This window comes from Neoarius graeffei, chromosome 18 (assembly GCF_027579695.1).
Source record: "Neoarius graeffei isolate fNeoGra1 chromosome 18, fNeoGra1.pri, whole genome shotgun sequence".
NCBI classification, from domain to species: Eukaryota; Metazoa; Chordata; class Actinopteri; order Siluriformes; family Ariidae; genus Neoarius; species Neoarius graeffei.
In genome coordinates, this window is record NC_083586.1 from 40,793,047 (window position 1) to 40,813,624 (window position 20,578).

A 20,578-nucleotide genomic window follows, 5' to 3' on the forward strand; every position below is an offset into this window, starting at 1 on the left:
GATCCAGATTGTGACAGACGCCATCGTGTTGGTCAAACGCCATATTCCGCCTTCTACTTCTACTTCTGGTTCTACTTCTGCTTTTACTTCTACCTTTTCTTCTGGAAAACCCTACTATATACAATTCTACTACAACGGCTGCGGCTACAAGCTCTCCCTACCTGTGCACGTTTTTTATGTTTTTTGTGTGTATTTTTGCGTGTTGTTCGTCTGTACCGGACTTCAATATCCACTACAACCGTATGGACTTACTGGACATTGGTTTCCAGCAGAAAATGACGGTTTGTAGTGATTTCCATCGCATGCACAACATTCCGGACGAGAAAAAATAATAATAATAACATTCTGGACAAGATGGCGAGACCAGCGGGGTCTCCGTGGATTGTTACTGGAAGCAAAGCGAAGGAGGCGGCGCCGGGAGCCGAAGCAAAAGCGAGGCTACAGGCAGAGCTGGCCTGTTGACTAAGCTCAGAAAACAGCTACTCAAACCTCCACTGCTAAGCCTCTACCTCTCCAACGCCAGATCCATGTAAACAACACGGACGATTTGGAATTACCTTATTCTATTCTATAATCGGCTGGTCAGTGCTATACTCAATACTTAAGTGACTTACCCATCCAATGAGTATTATTTTCTTGTTTACAAGATGCCACATCTGAGTCGCTGACAAATCCTGAATTTCTGTAAAGAAAACTGTCCAGAGATTTATAAGCACGCAGTGCTTCACCACTGAACAGCGAGGGAAAGTTGATGAGGTAATCATACACGTCCGGGTATTCCGCTGGCAGTTCAAAATCCGGTCGTGAAAACTCAGTCCGGAAAGCCATAAGGGTCACAAATCTGTAGATCGTTTATTTTAGACATATATCTAGTTATCTGTTCATTAGAAAAATGAGCCGTGTAGTCCGTCGGTTGAAATCGATCCATTCTGTACACGAGTGCAGCAGTATTCAGCGGTGTTTTTGACCGACAAGATGGGGGTTGTGTACTTTCCGGTCACGTGACTGCAAGATCTCTATACACCTATCACTCCAGTGTTCTAATGGTACAATCAGTGCGTTTACATGCACATAGAGAAAATCGAATTTCTGCCGTAGCTCGACTGAAATCGAAGTTCTAAATGCCATGGAAACACCTTAGCTTGGCTGAAATCGAACCGAACTGGATTTCTCGTAATCGAGCTACGCGACCTAGATTATGCGATTGTAGCCGAGCTACTTAGTGCATGTAAACCCTATCGAGCTACATAGTCGAGCTACTTACTTCCGCACTGCCCCTTCCGGAAGTGACAAGTGACGAGACCACAAGCGGGAAACACAACAGCCTCGGTCGACATGACAACAGTAGTAGTAGCGAGCAGCAGAAGAGGTCAGGAGGAACAAGGAGAACGAACGAACGAAGAAGAGAAAATGGCGAGCAGAAACGTGCACTTCTGGAGCAATGAGGAGACAGAGTTCATGCTCATTCAGCTTAAGGAATTGAATATATTAAAATGCATGGACGGGAGAAAAACGCGCAATGGAGACCTCTTCAAGAAAGTGGCGGAACAGCTGGCCAGCGCAGGCTACAGTAGCTCGATTTGGATGTGCATGTAAACGCACTGATTGAGTGTGCTTTTGGTCAGCTGAAGGCCAGATTTGCATCCCTGAGAAGAGTAATGGACATTAACCTGAATGACTTGCCCTGTGTAATTTACGCCTGCTTTGTTCTCCACAACTACTGTAAAGAATTGCCTCAGAAGGCTAATGGATGATTAGAAAACCCTTGTACAATCATGTTAGCACAGCTGAAAACAGTTTAGCTCTTTAGAGAAGCTATAAAACTGACCTTCCTTTGAGCAGATTGAGTTTCTGGAGCATCACATTTGTGGGGTCGATTAAATGCTCAAAATGGCCAGAAAAATGTCTTGACTATATTTTCTATTCATTTTACAACTTATGGTGGTAAATAAAAGTGTGACTTTTCATGGAAAACACAAAATTGTCTGGGTGACCCCAAACTTTTGAACAGTAGTGTATGTGCTTGCTTTTCTCAGTTACCCTCTGTAGTCTGCTGCTTGACTCTGTAACATAACTACATAAGCTATGGCATGGTCACGTGGTCCGGCTCAGCCAACCAGAACGTGAGAATCGATCAACAAATACGGCGTTGCTTCCAGCCATGCGAGAACCGAATCAAAGACAATTTCATGGTGAAATAATTGGATTTGCAGTAAATTATGGGCAGCGGAGACAACAGAAATTGCTTGAACATTGAAAGGCAAGTTGTTTTTTTTTTTCTGGGATCGAGTAGCCAGTGCAGACTGTCTCTGTACGCAGAGAAAACTGCCGGTCGCCGGTGCTTCTGGACATCTCTGTTCATAATACAAAATCACAATTCAACAGGTCCAATACTTATGCAAGCCACTGGGTATATGTCAAAGTCCCTCTCACACCAGAATCTGGTCTTCCCAGGTAGTCTCCTGTCCCAGTACTAACCAACTCTTTAAGGCATATGGGTGCAGCACCGATTTCCATGTTGATAGCCCTCAGCCTTTCACCTACAGTATATAGCTAGGGTTACAGTGGGGGGGCTAGTCCTCTGGTGACCGTGAGAGTTTGACTTCTCCACTCACATCTGTATTGCAGTGTGCCTTGCCAGATGGTAGTAGGTACAATTTTTATGATGTCCTTTGGTATGACCCGACTGTGAGTAGAACTCATGAGCTCCCAGGCAAGAGGCGGACACGCTAACCACTAGGCCAACTCGCAGTATATGGTAAAACTATAATTTAGAAAATGTGGGGGTTTTTTTTATTAATCAGTCTGTATATCAGTTAAGTAAAGGAAATGTTCAATCCCTTTATGCCTGCAGAATGTACCTTTCAGACAAATGCAGATTAATGAGCAATTTTAAGAGGACCTCTCTACTAAAGAAGGTCCGGGTTCGAGCTCCGTGGCCGATGAGGGCCTTTCTGTGCAGAGTTTGCATGTTCTCCCCATGTCCGTGTGGGTTTCCTCCGGGTGCTCCGGTTTCCCCCACAGTCCAAAGACATGCAGGTTAGGTTAACTGGTGACTCTAAATTGACCGTAGGTGTGAATGTGAGTGTGAATGGTTGTCTGTGTCTATGTGTCAGCCCTGTGATGACCTGGCGACTTGTCCAGGGTGTACCCCGCCTTTCGCCCGTAGTCAGCTGGGATAGGCTCCAGCTTGCCTGCGACCCTGTAGAACAGGATAAAGCAGCTAGAGACAATGAAATGAGATGAGACATATATAATTTTTTTTTAATCCACTTGGCATTTTCCTTTAAGGAACCATTTTTTTCAGAACCTAAGAAACTTGCTTGGTACTGTGCAATTTGCCAGCCTTACTGCTGTAGTTAACTTGTGCTCCAATTTGACATCTATAAATAATTTTAAATAGCAAATATAGAATCAGTTATTTGTTATATTTTTTTTTTTTTGTCACTGAGCAATGACTTGCACTTGGAAAAATGAGACAAACCGAAGACTCCTTAATTTGCTTTGAATGTTAAACATTTATGTGTGCCTCATACTGATCCATCCATCATCTGTAGCCGCTTATCCTGTTCTACAGGGTTGCAGGCAAGCTGGAGCCTATCCCAACTGACTATTGGCAAGAGGTGGGGTACACCCTGGACAAGTTGCCAGGTCATCGCAGGGCTGACACAGAGACAAACAACCATTCACACCTACAGTCAATTTAGAGTCACCAGTTAACCTAACCTGCATGTCTTTGGACTGTGGGGGAAACCGGAGCACCCGGAGGAAACCCAAGCAGACACGGGGAGAACATGCAAACTCCACACAGAAAGACCCTCGCCGGCCTCAAACCCAGGACCTTCTTACTGTGAGGTGACAGTGCTACACCACCGTGCTGCCCTCATACTGATCCCAAAACCCCAAATACTACATCTAAACCACAAACACGTTCCCTAAATCCATAGTTAACCACCATGAGGTGACGAAAATTTCTGCATTGGCCCTACATTTACAAAGAGACTTGAAGAGCATCAAAGAATGCCCTGAAGTGCATGACCCTGGGATGTACAAGAATGACTCACATTTCTGTGAAGTGAATCTGCAATAAGCGCCTTTTAAGTGTGCTGGTACAGCACCTAGCCTTTTATGTGCAGTACATCAGCACAATTTTGATTTTCTCACTGAATGTGTGACATCAAACCATAGCATGGTCTGGTCTGTGCATCATTAAAAAAAAAAAAAAAAAACACCTTCAGAATATGATCATATTTGATGAGCTGTTCTGTATGTGTCACTCTTTCCACTTTGCTGGTTTACCCTCCATTGAGTTCCAAACTAACTAAAGAGTGTACATAAGACCAGCGTTCAGTGATAATGACACAGAACAGGAGCAAGGTAATGGCTGTCACTTCACTTCCGTCAGAGTAACTGAGGCTGAAATATTGCTCATAAGCTGTCAAGATCATGAGACGCCAGAGGGTTTTAGTAAGTCGTATTCCACACGAGTAATAGTGAAGGTAGTGAAGGAGAAGAAAAGAGAGCAGATGAAGTGACAGCAAGAGAATATAGCTGGATCTCAGAAAGAGCAAATGATACAAAGCAAAAGGAGACCAAAACAGAGCCAAAACAGAACAAATTAATCGAGAACATGGTGAGCATATTGCACTGGAGAATGAATCATAGTGAAGAGAACACCGCTATGTATTCCTGCAAAGGATGTGAATGAATAAAAATCAGTCAGGTCATGGCCAGCGAAGTTCTTTCATAATACATGCTCCAGGGCTCAAGGTACTGAAAATTTACAGGCAGGAGAAAGAAAAAAACAAAAACAAAAAAACAATCAGGCGTTAAGCTATCCCGAAAGTGCCATGCTGACTTCAAAACGAAGTCCTAAAGACAAGCTTAATCTAGAGAGAACCAAGATGCAGTAGTGATTTATGGTAAATCCCTGATTCTGAAGGCTCAAGGTTGGATAAGAGGATAATAACAAATTACAGCATGTGGTTGATAAGGCTAAGCCATTATTCAGACTTGCAACATTTACAGGGGAAAAAAAATTCTCAATTGAGGTTGATTCATTTTACATCATTGAACAGCTGTTTAAGTTGACAAACATCAACACAACTGGCTATTAATGGGCTAGCAGGGATAAGCCCACTCATCTTTCAATCATAAAAAGACATCAAGTAGCACAAGAGAAACCCATTTGCCCAATTGTCTGAGTTCAAATCCTGAAGTTGCCACAGCTATCATCACACCCAGGAGCCAAGAGAGCAAAATTGCGCTCTGTCTCCCCTAGTAATCACAGTGACACGAGCCAATCACTGGCATTTGTGAGCCAATACATCCAGAAGGAGAAAAACACTCTCCTCCAAATGTGTTGCACCGCCCAACGACACAGCATGCAAAGTTGGAAATGATGCATTTGGCAACAGGAGGAGGCTTGTGATAGTCATCACCCTCCCTGTTTAGTAGCTATATGATAGGGGAGACCGAAATGGTGGTGTCAGGGTCCAAAGAGCAAGGCAAGAGGACACAGGAGTTTTTGGTTCAAAAGGCAGGGTTTTATTTACAGAGACAAACAACCATTCACACTCACACCTACGGTCAATTTAGAGCCACCAATTAACCTAACCTGCATGTCTTTGGACTGTGGGGGAAACCGGAGCACCCGGAGGAAACCCACACAGACATGGGGAGAACATGCAAACTCCACACGGAAAGGCCCTCGCCGGCCGCTGGGCTTGAACCCAGGACCTTCTTGCTGTGAGGAGATAGTGCTAACCACTACACCACCGTGCTGCCCTCAAGGTAACTCAAAAAAACAAACAAAAAAACATGATTAGTGACAAACAAACATAGCTTTTGCAACCCTACAGTGTTAAAATGTGTGCACACTATATAAAACAATGTAAGGTTAAAGCAAATAAACTCATCTCATCTCATTATCTCTAGCCGCTTTATCCTTCTACAGGGTCGCAGGCAAGCTGGAGCCTATCCCAGCTGACTATGGGCGAAAGGCGGGGTACACCTGGACAAGTCGCCAGGTCATCACAGGGCTGACACACACAGACAACCATTCACACTCACACCTACGGTCAATTTAGAGTCACCAGTTAACCTAACCTGCATGTCTTTGGACTGTGGGGGAAACCAGAGCACCCGGAGGAAACCCACGCAGACAACATGCAAACTCCACACAGAAAGGCCCTCGCCGGCCACGGGGCTCCAACCCGGACCTTCTTGCTGTGAGGCGACAGCGCTAACCACTACACCACCGTGCCGCCCAGGCATCACGGTTTGCTAGCAAATTATTTCCTGTTCAAAAATGTGGATTATATCTTGGATTTTTGTGGACGCAAGTGCAACAGCGCCACCATTGTTTATAAAAATATATACACAGGACAGTTTGAAGAAGATAGGCTAAGGCTGATTTCTTTCTAGAGCAGACTGTAGAGTCATGAACCCTGTCAGAGACAGTTGTCTTAGATGATTTCACAAAGTAAATCTTTGTTTATCATGTTTCAAATTCAGAGCATGGCATGAACCCAGCACAGCACTGAACGGAAACAACTTCTTCTTCTTCTTCATTCGGTTGTTCCCATGATCTGTTCCGCATATTTGATTTGGCATAGGTTATACACCGGATGCCCTTCCTGACGCAACCCTCCCCAATCTATCCAGGCTTGGGACCAGCACTCAATTGAAACAACAACAATAATAAATGATGATGAATGTAGCTGCCTATCTGCTTTTAAGTGTGTGTGTGTGTGTGTGTGTGTGTGTGTGTGTGTGTGTGTGTGTGTGTGTGTGTGTGTAAAATAGTTCGCCCCACATCATTCTTATTATGCCATCAATAAGACCTCGGGATATAATGAATTGCTCAATGCTAATAGGTTCACCGTTGAGCTATTGATAGATATTAGATTTTACCCTCTCATATATTATCACAAACAGCTGTCACTGCAATACTGACTTACACACACTTGGCTTTCATTTGGGTTGTGAGTTTCACAAAGGTGTCGATTTACTACTGGTTTCTTTTACAGCTTCTTTTATTTCTTTTAATGGTTTTAATGCATTTTCTCTTATTCTGCTTATTTCTGCTAATGTGTAAAGCACTTTAATTATCAATGTGTATTGTGCCACATAAATAAACTTCTCTCGCCTTGTCTGACAGCTTGCCTGACAATTTGTAGATTGATTTATCAGACAGATTTCAGAAATAAGCCTAGCATGTATTTAACCATGCTGAAAATAAGAACAGAGATAACAACAGCAAAAATACAATTAAAATACTGTTTTGTTTTGTTTTTACCTGTCTCATACTCTCACACAAACTGTAATTATGATTGTACTGCTGATAGTTTCACCAATAATACATTGTCAATTTGATCGAAGAGAGCTCATGCTCAGGAAGTAGAGGACTGGTGTTAGCACAGAGATGGATAATCAAGACTAAAATATATATATATATATACATAAAATGTAACTACATTGATTTTCTTATTTCACTAAAAGCCAAGTCAAGGTCAACTTCTATGACTATATAAATCCTAACCCTGTAAAAGCTATTTTAAAACATAAAACTTGCTAGCAATGTTCTTTTCAAAAACCGAATCAACATTGTAGTCTTCATTACATACTAGTAGTAATTGCACGTGAACCTAATTTCCTCTGAATGGTGTTCTTCACAGGGGCTGTATTGGTCCTAGGGTTTGGTCATACAGCTGCTTGGAATTGGGCAGTCTACCCAAGAGGTCAGGGGTCAAACGTAACATTAGCTATTACTGTTATGTTTGCACACTGGCGTATAAACAATAGAGTCACAGAGACAGTTAACCTGACAGTAATTGAAGCTTTATGTGCAGGGAGGTGAGTTTATATGATGGATCTATCACCAACTTTCTGCTGCCATATTAGCACGCTTGGGTAACATAATAGATTGCTTTCAGCTGGATGATGTATCTTAATACCATGTAGCAATTAACATGTAGTGCCCTGTAAGCCTATAACAGTTATGATAACAGTTACTGTGTGTTGCTTATCACACAGTATCTGTGTCCACATTGTTATGTACATGTACATCTGGCGCTGACCATCTATAGATAGTTTTCACATTATGTCACAGAGTCGGGGATTCCCTAGTGGCGGCCATCTTGCGGGTCAAGCTTACCGTACGGGTCACTGAGCACACATTGTAACGCGCGAGTACAAAGTCTTCAAAAGAACCCAAGCAGGCTATTTAAAGCTAGCAATGGTGCACACCTGTTGTATTCATGGCTGTCGTAATAGGTCAGATGATGACGTCAAGCGGAGCTTTTATGGAATTCCCACTGTACGGGAGCACGAAGGCGAGCAAACAAAGAAACTCAGCATACACAGGAGAAATCTATGGCTTGCAAGAATCAACCGCAAGGATTATCAGCCTTCCAAACACAGCAAAGTCTGCTCCGATCATTTTATAAGTGGTAAGTTGTTTAAATAAACAATTAATTGTGTTTAAGTTTGTTTTTGGAAACCAAAACATTGTGTAAACAATCTCTGGAGAATGCCTAACTGGAACCGCTGAGTGTATGTTTACATTGTTTACATATCGCTCGTTTGTCACGTTTCTACAGTGGTGCTTGAAAATTTGTGAACCCTTTAGAATTTTCTATATTTCTGCATAAATATGACCTAAAACATCATCAGATTTTCACACAAGTCCCAAAAGTAGATAAAAAGAGCCCAGTTAAACAAATTAGACAAAAATATTATACTTGGTCATTTATTCATCTCATCTCATTATCTCTAGCCGCTTTATCCTTCTACAGGGTCGCAGGCAAGCTGGAGCCTATCCCAGCTGACTATGGGCGAAAGGCGGGGTACACCCTGGACAAGTCGCCAGGTCATCACAGGGCTGACACATAGACACAGACAACCATTCACATTCACACCTACGGTCAATTTAGAGTCACCAGTTAACCTAACCTGCATGTCTTTGGACTGTGGGGGAAACCGGGGCACCCGGAGGAAACCCACGCGGACACGGGGAGAACATGCAAACTCCGCACAGAAAGGCCCTCGCCGGCCCCGGGGCTCGAACCCAGGACCTTCTTGCTGTGAGGCGACAGCGCTAACCACTACACCACCGTGCCGCCCGGTCATTTATTTATTGAGGAAAATGATCAAATATTACAGATCTGTGGGTGGCAAAAGTATGTGAACCTCTAGGATTAGCAGTTAATTTGAAGGTGAAATTAGAGTCAGGTGTTTTCAAATCAATGGGATGACAATCAGGTGTGAGTGGGCACCCTGTTTTATTTAAAGAACAGGGATCTATCAAAGTCTGATCTTCACATCACATGTTTGTGGAAGTGTATCATGGCACGAACAAAGGAGAATTCTGAGGACCTCAGAAAAAGTGCTGTTGATGCTCATCAGGCTGGAAAAGGTTACAAAACCATCTCTAAAGAGTTTGGACTCCACCAATCCACAGTCAGACAGATTGTGTACAAATGGAGGAAATTCAAGACCATTGTTACCCTCCCCAGGAGTGGTCAACCAACAAAGATCACTCCAAGAGCAAGGCGTGTAATAGTCGGCGAGGTCACAAAGGACCCCAGGGTAACTTCTAAGCAACTGAAGGCCTCTCTCACATTGGCTAATGTTAATGTTCATGAGTCCACCATCAGGAGCACACTGAACAACAATGGTGTGCATGGCAGGGTTGCAAAGAGAAAGACACTGCTCTCCAAAAAGAACATTGCTACTCGTCTGCAGTTTGCCAAAGATCACGTGGACAAGCCAGAAGGCTATTGGAAAAATGTTTTGTGTATGGATGAGACCAAAACAGAACTTTTTGGCTTAAATGAGAAGCATGATGCTTGGAGAAAGGAAAACACTGCATTCCAGCATAAGAACCTTATCCCATCTGTGAAATATGGTGCTGGTAGTATCATGGTTTGGGCCTGTTTTGCTGCATCTGGGCCAGGACAGCTTGCCATCATTGATGGAACAATAAATTCTAAATTATACCAGTGAATTCTAAAGGAAAATGTCAGGACATCTGTCCATGAACTGAATCTCAAGAGAAGGTGGGTCATGCAGCAAGACAACAACCCTAAGCACACAACTTGGTCTACCAAAGAATGGTTAAAGAAGAATAAAGTTAATGTTTTGGAACGGCCAAGTCAAAGTCCTGACCTTAATCCAATGGAAATGTTGTGGAAGGACCTGAAGCGAGCAGTTCATGTGAGGAAACCCACCAACATCCCAGAGTTGAAGCTGTTCTGTATGGAGGAACGGGCTAAAATTCCTCCAAGCCAGTGTGCAGGACTGATCAACAGTTACCACAAACGTTTAGTTGCAGTCATTGCTGCACAAGGGGGTCACACCAGATACTGAAAGCAAAGGTTTACATACTTTTGCCACTCACAGATATGTAATATTGGCTCATTTTCCTCAATAAATAAATGACCAAATATAATATTTTTGTGTCATTTGTTTAACTGGGTTCTCTTTATCGACTTTTAGGACTTGTGTGAAAATCTGATGATGTTTTAGGTCATATTTATTCAGAAATATAGAAAATTCTAAAAGGTTCACAAAATTTCAAGCACCACTGTATTTGACACTTGTCACTTTACTCACACAAGGGTCATTTTTGAAAAACATTTTAGGTCTATTCTGTATGCAGGGATGCAAACAGCGCGCCTTTTGGCGGATGCTGCCTTTTTCACGGCTGAATCGCGCAGATACGATTTTTTTTTTACGGGGGGCGTTGGAGTGTCTGATTATAATTTCAAAGTAAATTCTGTATTAAAATTACTAAATAAGCAAATCCGTTACAGTCCATGAAACATAGGAAGTATAAGGATGAGAAAAAAACAGTGACTCGCGCAAATGTGCGCAGCTTTCCGATGCAAAGTAATATTGCACAGTATTCATAATAGTCTTAAATCAACTCGATATTATACACACACATATATTTATATGCAGTGTTGAGAGCTCTAAAATTCCAATGTTTACATACCTTGGCTGTAATTAGGACACGACTGTCACTTGGTTTTATATGGTGGACTTCACGGACCCAGCCACAGACAAAATAATTGTATGACTCCAGCGACTTGTATGCTTTGAGGTCGTCAAGTGTGTAGGCACTTTTACTATTCACGAAATAGTTCACAATATCAGGGTACGATATGGATGGCAGCCCTGCATAGTCACTTGAAAATGCATCTTTGTCCACTTCGTAGGGGTCAATTCCCCTAATCAAGGCCAGTTTGGCTGCATACCGTTGTCGGGAGATGTCGTCCAATGTATCCATATACTTCCGTTTGCTTGATTTTGCCAACATTGATCTTTATTTTAGAAAACTGACTATATAACTTTATAAATTCGTCCGAGATAACGTAGCCGGTAATGGCGATGGTCCTTTGTTTGCCCCACAATATGGCGGCTAGAGGGCGTTCCCCGGAATGCCGTGACGTCAGTGAAAACTATCTATTGAAGGACAGGCCCAAAGTGGTCCTCCCTGGTAATAATGTACAGGGATATATATATCACACACACCGTATATATATATATATATATATATATATATATATATATATATATATCACCAGAATTTTCAGCTGGGGCAGACAAAATTTCCCTAAAGACAATGTTTCTTTTATGTTTAACAGACTTGTCCATCTTTGGTTACTGTTCAGCTGTTAGTGAGGGTAGTGATGCTGGTGAATTTCCATGCTTGAAACTCTGAAGCGAGTCCTGGAGGGGATTCCCTGCTAAGGCTGCGCGCAGTGTGTTCGCGCAAGCATGTAGCCTATGGGAAACAAATAGTGTGTTGGATTAGCACTAATCCCATCTTTTGGAAAATCGAAAATGTTGTCTTGGGCCCCTCTGGGGTGTCATATGCAAAGTATGGAGTATGTGCATTAGGGTGCATCAACTGCCCCCTAAAAATGAAAAGTTCCTCCAATCATGATGCATTTTTGTTTTTATGTTCCTTTTGGTAAGAAAACACACTGGGTGAAATATTTTGACAAAATTCAAAAGTTTAATGGTGGCACCAGGAGCTCAAAGTTATGGAAAAAGCTGCTATTTTATGACTTTTATGACAAAATTTCGATCACTTTTCATGAAACATTATGGCACCTTATAGAGTATACCAAATATCTTAGATCCACATTTTTAGTACATATTCTAAATATATTATCAAGCACAGTTTGAGTTTTAGCTGTTCACTGAATCAATGTTCAACTACTTTTAAACAATACAAATGTATTATGAATCACATTAATGCTTCTCAATCCCTTGCAAAGGTTCTTAACATGATCTCTGGGTCACAAGAAATCAATAAATAGAGTCCAACATTGCGATTCAAACCTTACGTGAAAACATAAAATAAGCGTTTTTTGGCAAAAAATGAACCTCATGGTGCCACCATTAGACTTTTGAATATGGTCAAAAAATTTTACAGGATGTCTTTATTGGTGAAAAGGAACACCCAAACAAAAATGCATCAGATTTTATGAAAGTGAGGGCAACTGATGCACCCTAATGTGCATCCAGTCGTGCCTATTTGCATAGGTGAACAGACAGACAGAGAGACAGACAGCCTTCCTTTAGAAGTACAGAATGACGTAAGCCATGAAGCCCAGATGACGTAAAAACAAACAAACAAACAAAAACCTTCCATAAATACAGTCGCCAAGACTAAAGAAAACAACAATAGCAGCCAAAAACTTTGATAATAAAGCCACAGTCAGTACCACTGCCTTTAACACATGGGCTGAATTACAGTTGCTTTGATAGTTCTGGAAAAGTTGACAAGACTATGTGTTGGTGATAGTGACAGTCAGTGGCAGGTCAAAAAATCAGCCCAGAACATGCTTTTATTTTCCCTCACTGCTGCAGAATGCTGCTAATAAAATGACATACTGCAGAGTTCTCCTATTATTCATTACAGTGGCTGTCATCTTGCCTGGGTACATTTTTCTTTGTCATGATGGGATAAGGATTCAGGGAAGGGGGTAGGGGTGTAGCAGTGGGTTAATGTAATCACTTTTTTGAAGTGAGTCATTATTCTCCAGTGCTCCATGAATTAATAATACCATGATGCGTCAGGATTATTTAGCTAATACATTGAAAATGGGGAGCCTTTTTTCAGTAATTTTTACCATGTTCTAGAAGCTGAAGGATAACATTAGGGCTAGGCAGTATGATTTAATAGCAATATAATGATTAATTACTGTAGACTATGTCAACATGTCATGGATATCATGATATCTTTTTTATACATAAGATTGTTTTTTTTTTATTTAACTACAAACTGCAGCAGCCGATGTTTAAATTATGAACTTTACCTTTAAAATTGTAAAATGTGATTCCCCCCCCAGACTTTAATTTTCCCCTTCTTTTCAGTGTTCCTTATTAATAAGTAAACATCATATTTTTATATAGCCCCAATTCCAAAAAAGTCGGGATGCTGTGTAAAATGGAAATAAAAACAGAATGTGATGATATGCAAAGCATGAAAGCTCGATAATTCATTGAAAATAGTATTAGCAACATATTAGATGTTGAAAGTGAGGAACGTTAGAAATTTCATGCCAGTTTAGCACCCAGACTCTTTTTATTACAGAGCCGTGTAGTTGTAATATGTGCAGAATGTGGTGTGGCATTGTCTTGCCTTCCCTGAAACAGATGTCATGTGGATGGCAGCATGTTGCTCCAAAACCTGTATATATAATAAATGGTGCATTAATGGTGCCTTCCCAGATGTGCAGGCTACCCATGCCATGTGCTTTTGAACTGTGTGCTGATAAGAATCCGGATGGTCCCCCTCTTCTTTAACCAGGAGCATGTGGTATCCCATCTCATCTCATCTCATTATCTCTAGCCGCTTTATCCTTCTACAGGATCGCAGGCAAGCTGGAGCCTATCCCAGCTGACTACGGGCGAAAGGCGGGGTACACCCTGGACAAGTCGCCAGGTCATCACAGGGATGACACACAGACACAGACAACCATTCACACTCACGGTCAATTTAGAGTCACCAGTTAACCTAACCTGCATGTCTTTGGACTGTGGGGGAAACCGGAGCACCCGGAGGAAACCCACGCGGACACGGGGAGAACATGCAAACTCCACACAGAAAGGCCCTCGCCGGCCACGGGGCTCGAACCCAGACCTTCTTGCCGTGAGGCGACAGCGCTAACCACTACACCACCGTGCCGCCCGCATGTGGTATCCATGATTTCTAAAAAAGAATTTAAAATCACAACAGGACAGTTTTCCATTTCGCCTCAGTCCATCATAAAAAGAGCTTGGGCCCAGAGAAGGTGACAGTGTTTCTGGCTATTTTTTAGATCTGGTTTTAACTTTTATTTGTGATCTTTGAAAGTGTTCCTGAGCTGATGCAGTGATTTCCATGGCAAAATCCTGTCTGCTTTTAATATGGTGTCACCTGAGGGCCTGAAGATCACAGGCATTCAATGTCAGTTTTCAGCCTTGTCTCTTGCATACAGAGATTTCTCCAGATTCCCTGAGTCTTTTAATGATATTATGTACCATAGATGATGTGATCCCCAAATTCTTTGCAATTTTACATTGATGAACGTTATTCTGAAATTGCTGCACTGTTTGCCTACATAGTCTTTCACAGAGCAGTGAACCCCTCCCCATCTTTACTTCTGGGACACTCCACCTCTCTGGGAGGGTATTTTATACCCAGTCATGTTACTGACCTGTTGCCAATTCACCACATTCATGTTTTTTGTTTGTTTGTTTGTTTGTTTGGGGGTATTTGCTTGTTTTTGTTTTAACATTACACAACTTTTTGAGTCTTTTGTTGCCCTTGTCACAACTTTTTTGAATAAAGCTTGTTGGCACTAAATTGGTTGGCAGCTGAATTGAATGGGACAACATTTCTCTTTCAAAATTACAGCAACTGGTCTTCTCAGTTCCAAAACATTTACACAGTGTTGTTAAAAGTAGAGGTGATGCAACATAGTGGTAAATATGCCCCTGTCCCAACTGGCTTTTTTGAGTGTTGTGTTGCTGGCCAGTGTTGCTGGCATCAACTTCAAAATGAGCATATTTAAAAAAAAATAAATAAATAAAATCTCCCAGTTTCAACATCTGATATGTTGTCTTTGTACTATTTTGAATGAAATATAGGCTTTGTATGATTTACAAAGGGTGGCACGGTGGTGTAGTGGTTAGCACTGTCGCCTCACAGCAAGGGGGTCCTGGGTTCAAGCCCAGCGGCTGGTGAGGGCCTTTCTGTGTGGAGTTTGCATGTTCTCCCCGTGTCTGTGTGGGTTTCCTCCAGGTGCTCCGGTTTCCCCCACAGTCTGAAGACATGCAGGTTAGGTCAACTGGTGGCTCTAAATGGACCGTAGGCGTGAATGTGAGTGTGAATGGTTGTTTGTCTCTGTGTCAGCCCTGTGATGACCTGTCGACTTGTCCAGGGTGTACCCCGCCTCTCGCCCATAGTCAGCTGGGATAGGCTCCAGCTTGCCCACGACCCTGTAGAACAGGATAAGCGGCTACAGATAATGGATGGATGATTTGCAAATCATTGCATTCTGTTTTTATTTACGTTTAACACAGGGTCCCAAGTTTTTTTGGAACTGTGGTTGTAGATAAAACAGAAACTTATTTTTGTAGACATAAACAATACTTTTAAATGCAACACAACTGTTTAACAGGCAGCTTTTGAGCCAACTTTTACATCATAATAATTTCAAGCTGTATCGTATAATAAATGTCTTTTGAGAAATGTAACATGGTGTTTGTTATTGTACCTCCCACCCCGATGTGGCAATGAAATAACTTGCCAACCCAAATGAAGCAAATAATATTTAATTATGGAATAATACATGACAGAATATAAAGGAATAAAGGAAAGGTATGACAGGGTACAACCCCAAATCAGAAAAAGTTGGGACAGTTTGTTGAAATTGAAAGTTAAAACTGAAAACAATGATTTGTAAATAATATTTGACCTGTACAGCACTCAAAATAATACAACAGCACATTATTTAATGTTTTACCTCATTAATTGTTTTTCCTAAATAAACACTTATTTCAATTTTGATTTTTCCAACACGTTTCAAAGAAATTGGGACAGTAAATAATTTACCACTTTGTAATGTTGCCATCCCTTCTCACAACATTTAATAGATGTTTAGGGGCTGAAGACACCAAGGGATGAAATGTTTCAGGTGTTATTTTGTCCCATTCTTCCTGCAAACAGGTCTTAAGATGTGCAACAGTACAGGGTCATCATTGTCATATTTTCCATTTCAAAATTGGCCACACATTCTCTATCAGGGACAGAGGAGACAGGCACCCTCTTCTTCCACAGCCATGCCTTTGTACAGTAATGTGTTGCAGTCTCGTTTTGCATGTCTTGTTGAAATACCCCTGGAAAACAAGTCGTTTTGAAGGCAGCATATGTTGCTCCAGAATCTCAATGCACTTTTCTGCATTCATACTGCCATCACAGAAGTGTAAGTTACCTTTACCAAGGGCACTGATACAACCCCATACCATGACAGACCCTGGCTTTTGGACTTGTTGCTGGTAACAATCAGGATGGTCCTTTTCATCTTTGGTCCAGAACACATGGCATCCATTTCTTACAAATAAAAACCTGGAATACTGATTCGTCTGACTACAATACACGTTTCCACTGTGTGATGGTCCATCCCAGATGCCTCTGAGCCCAGAGAAGTCGACGGCACTTCTGGGCACAGTTAAAATAAAGCTTCCTTTTTGCACAGTAAAGATTTAACTGGTATTTGTGGATGGAACTCTGTATTGTAGTGCTTGATAAACATTTATCAAAGTAATCCCGAGCCCATGTGGTTATATCAGCTATAGATGAATCACGGTTCTTGATACAGGGTGGCATGGTGGTGTAGTGGTTAGCACTGTTGCCTCACAGCAAGAAGGTCCTGGATTTGAGCCCAGCGGCTGGCGAGGGCCTTTCTGTGTGGAGTTTGCATGTTCTCCCAGTGTCTGTGTAGGTTTCCTCCGGGTGCTCCGGTTTCCCCCACAGTCCAAAGACATGCAGGTTAGGTTAACTGGTGGCTCAAAATTGACCGTAGGTGTGAGTGTGAATAATTGTTTGTCTCTATGTGTCAGACCTGCGATAACCTGGTGACTTGTCCAGGGTGTATCCTGCCTGTCGCCCACAGTCAGCTGGGATAGGCTCCAGCTTGCCTGCGACCCTACACAAGAAAAGTGGTTATGGATGGATGGATGGATAATTTCTTTTTTTTATTTGCATTTTCCATACCATCCCTACTTTTGGGGTTGTCTTTACTATTACCATCGTAAGTTGATTATATTCCTAGAACAGACTGTCCGTGAGTGTTTTCTTCTTATTATAAAACACTTATACACATCAACTTTCCAATGGTTATAATTTTTATTATTTAAAGAATGATGAACTTTGCACACCGAACTTTAGATTTTTTTTTATAGTTACATTCAGTGCTTTGGAATGTTCACAGGACAAGTTATTTCCTGTTATTGCTTATGATATAACAGCTATAAACTGTTGTTCCCTCACCAGTGCCTCCTTTTGTATCTATATTGAAGTTAAATAGACAAAAAAAAAAAAAAAATCAGCTTGTCATGTTACAGAGAAAGCACAAAAAAGACTTTCCTAAGACTTTCCCATGATGGAAATCTTAAAGTTCCAGCTTTACCTCTGATTGTTACAAATAACTGACACTGGACACTCCGTCCAAAAATGCAAATGATTGATGCAAGAAATCAGTTTATGTGGACCATTAACCATATAAGTCCCTGTGGATTCGTTGTTATTAAAGAAATGCGAATGGTTTATAGTTGTTATTATAGAAATGCTAATAGATAATAGTGATTATTATAGAAATGCTAATGGTTTAGTGTTAGAACATGTGTTTTGATATAAACCTATGATTTGACTTGCAACCTTCTGCTGGCAGAGCTGCAGTTATGGGAAATTAATTCACATCTTCTGACCAATCACAGTTCCTTCCAGTGTATCTGAAGAATATTCTCAATATTGGTAAGTAGTATAGCCCAATACAGTATTCAATATTACAGTATTCAATATCAATATTAGTACAGATGTTTATTCCAAAAGCCACACCCCCCCAACACATACACTAGGCTTGAAATAATATTACAAAATGATCACCAACTTATTCAAAATAAGCTTGATGGAAGAGTTCATTGAAATGTCGAGCTTGTTAATGTGACAATGCCGATGTTCAACAGTTGGAAAAATCTGTGTGCACATTTTATACGGGTTTGTGCAAATCTGTCAGGCATGTAACAATGCTACCGTTATAGACACAGGAAACAAATGTGAGACAATGATAAGAGATGTTGCTGGTTATATGAGTAGCTTCCATTCACGCCATCAAGCACAATTATCAACATAAGAGAAAACGATTGTTTTTGTTGAAGAACAAAGTGTCCTCGGGTTATAAGAAGAGAACCTCTGGAGTACATGAGTTCTTCAAAAAAGCAATCTCTTTCTCTCTCTCTCTTTGTGTGTGTGTCTATTCCAATTTAGCTCTCCATACCACCTTTCGGAGCTCTAAAGCAAGTACAATTCTCCTCATCCATTTTGTTTTCACTTTTTTTTTTTTTTTGCCTTGACTAAACAGATCCCCAGCCAGCTTTGAAACAATCAGGCTGAAGGATTACTGAATTATTCAGGGCTCATACGATGAAATTAGGAATGTTCACGCCACGAAGAACCAGCGACCATCACATGCATCAAGGATATGCAAAAGAACAAAACCTAGAGTCAGTAGGTCTGCTCTGATGATGCCAACACAACCCCCCACCCCCATCCTCAATATACACCAGTCTTTTCTTCAGGCGTTTCTCTTCATGCATTAGGATTTTTACATGTAGCCTGATCTATATGCAGGCACTTTGTTCAGGATGATATCAGAGACTTCCAGTTGATGGAAACCAAATCAATGAAACCAATCATATGGCAAGCATGACATTTGGGGTTTATGAGTCTTCAAAGTATTGACAGCCCCTGTTAGTTCACAAGCGCACATGTGACTGAAGGAGCAGCACCATGCACCTGCTGCAGAAGTCTGAGGAACTCATCGAGGATGAAGGTGCACTCTGAGGAAAAAGGGGTTATTGGTTCTTAGCCTTATTAAGGGTTCCCTCAAGCTCAAGTGTACAAAATGAATGGATACATGAGACTCACGCTGCTGTTTTGTCCGGTCCAGTAAACGACTGCGTGGTTGTGAGCGGAGTCTCCAGCCAGGGCGAAAGTGCTACTGCTCACTTTGAGTTCTTCCGATCTGGAAGTGGCCACTTTTGCCTCGTCGCGGTTGCGTCGCAGTTTCTGTCCATCCACAAACAGCAGCGCATCCGAGGACTCTGCGGAGTCTCCGCTCCGCGCGTGTGCGCCAAATTCCTCCAGTTGCGCCGCGCTCCTTTTGCGTCTCAGGAACGCACTGGGTTTATTACCGACTTTCTCAAATTCCCGACGTTCGCTTGCAGTTTGCTCGGGCGGTGTTCGTGCACCGGAGCCCGTTTCGGGTGCGCGCGCCGTTACTTGCACTTCTTTCGAGTTTGGCGCACGGCTCGCGCTCGCGTCTTTTCCCAACTCATGAACTCCTTCCAGAACCGGTTGCGCTCTCGTGCCTGAGAAATCGACAAGTGATTTCCCAGCCGCCGTGGGAGTGATGGTGCGTGCATTCTTTTGGACATCCCCAATTTTCACCAGCGCTGGTACTGGGCACAAGGCGCAAGTCACCTCCGCTCTGGTAATGGCACAAAGATGCAAAGAGCAAACAAGCCAAGTGCACAGGGTCAAGTGCGTGCCAGATAACGAGTCCATGGTCAAACCAGAGCTTGGCTTGGAACAACGTATTTCCTTGCTTGGGATCCGGTTGGAGCGTGGATGATGCTCAGAGCGCGCACCCTCTCGGCTTTTTAGGCAAGTGCTCTTCAGCTAAACTGTTCACGTTCGGCTATCTGATGAAGTAAAGGCAGCACAGAGGGGAGGAGCTGAACACTGGCCAAGGAGAGAGAGAGAGAGAGAGAGTTCTTTTTTTTTTTGCTTTTGGTTCTTATTCTTTTTCCCCCTTTTTTCCCACATTGAATCTGTGATGCTGTATTTTTTTTGTTTTGTTTTTCAATCATAAAGGTTAAGTGCCACGATGCCAGCCAACATTAAGGTGTTTGTCATATGCATTAACATAAATTAACATGCGCCGACATTAATGTGTTTGTTCAGTGCATGTCGTCATGCATCTTAAACTCGCCAAGATAAACCATCTGTTGTTTGGCATTGAAAAAAAGTCAGTCGAATGGCAAAACAGTGGTGCAAGGGAGAAAAGGGGAGACAGGGGAAAAAAGAGGGAAGATGAAAAATGTCTCACGTGCACGCGCTCAGTCGTGACATTTAACCTTGTGTCTCGAGCACAGACATGACGCCGAGGTCAGTGATACTGCTGTGTGTGTGTGTGCGCGCGCAACATATTGAGGACAGGAATGAGAACATTTTGGGGAAATGAGGACATTTTGGCTGGTCCTCACTTCTTCAAAGGGCTGTTTGAGGGTTAAG

The 20,578-nt window shown here is 42.1% G+C and overlaps 1 protein-coding gene across 1 annotated transcript in view; it reads right to left on the bottom strand.

Moving 5' to 3' along the window:
* The window catches only part of sorcs3a (sortilin related VPS10 domain containing receptor 3a), a 602,075-nt gene extending 582,226 nt beyond the window's left edge, over positions 1-19,849 (bottom strand). Inside the window, exon 1 of the mRNA XM_060898283.1 lies at positions 19,211-19,849. Within this exon, the coding sequence (XP_060754266.1) occupies positions 19,211-19,849 (639 nt within the window). The remainder of the gene's footprint in view (positions 1-19,210) is intronic.
* Between the last annotated feature and the right edge of the window lie 729 nt (positions 19,850-20,578).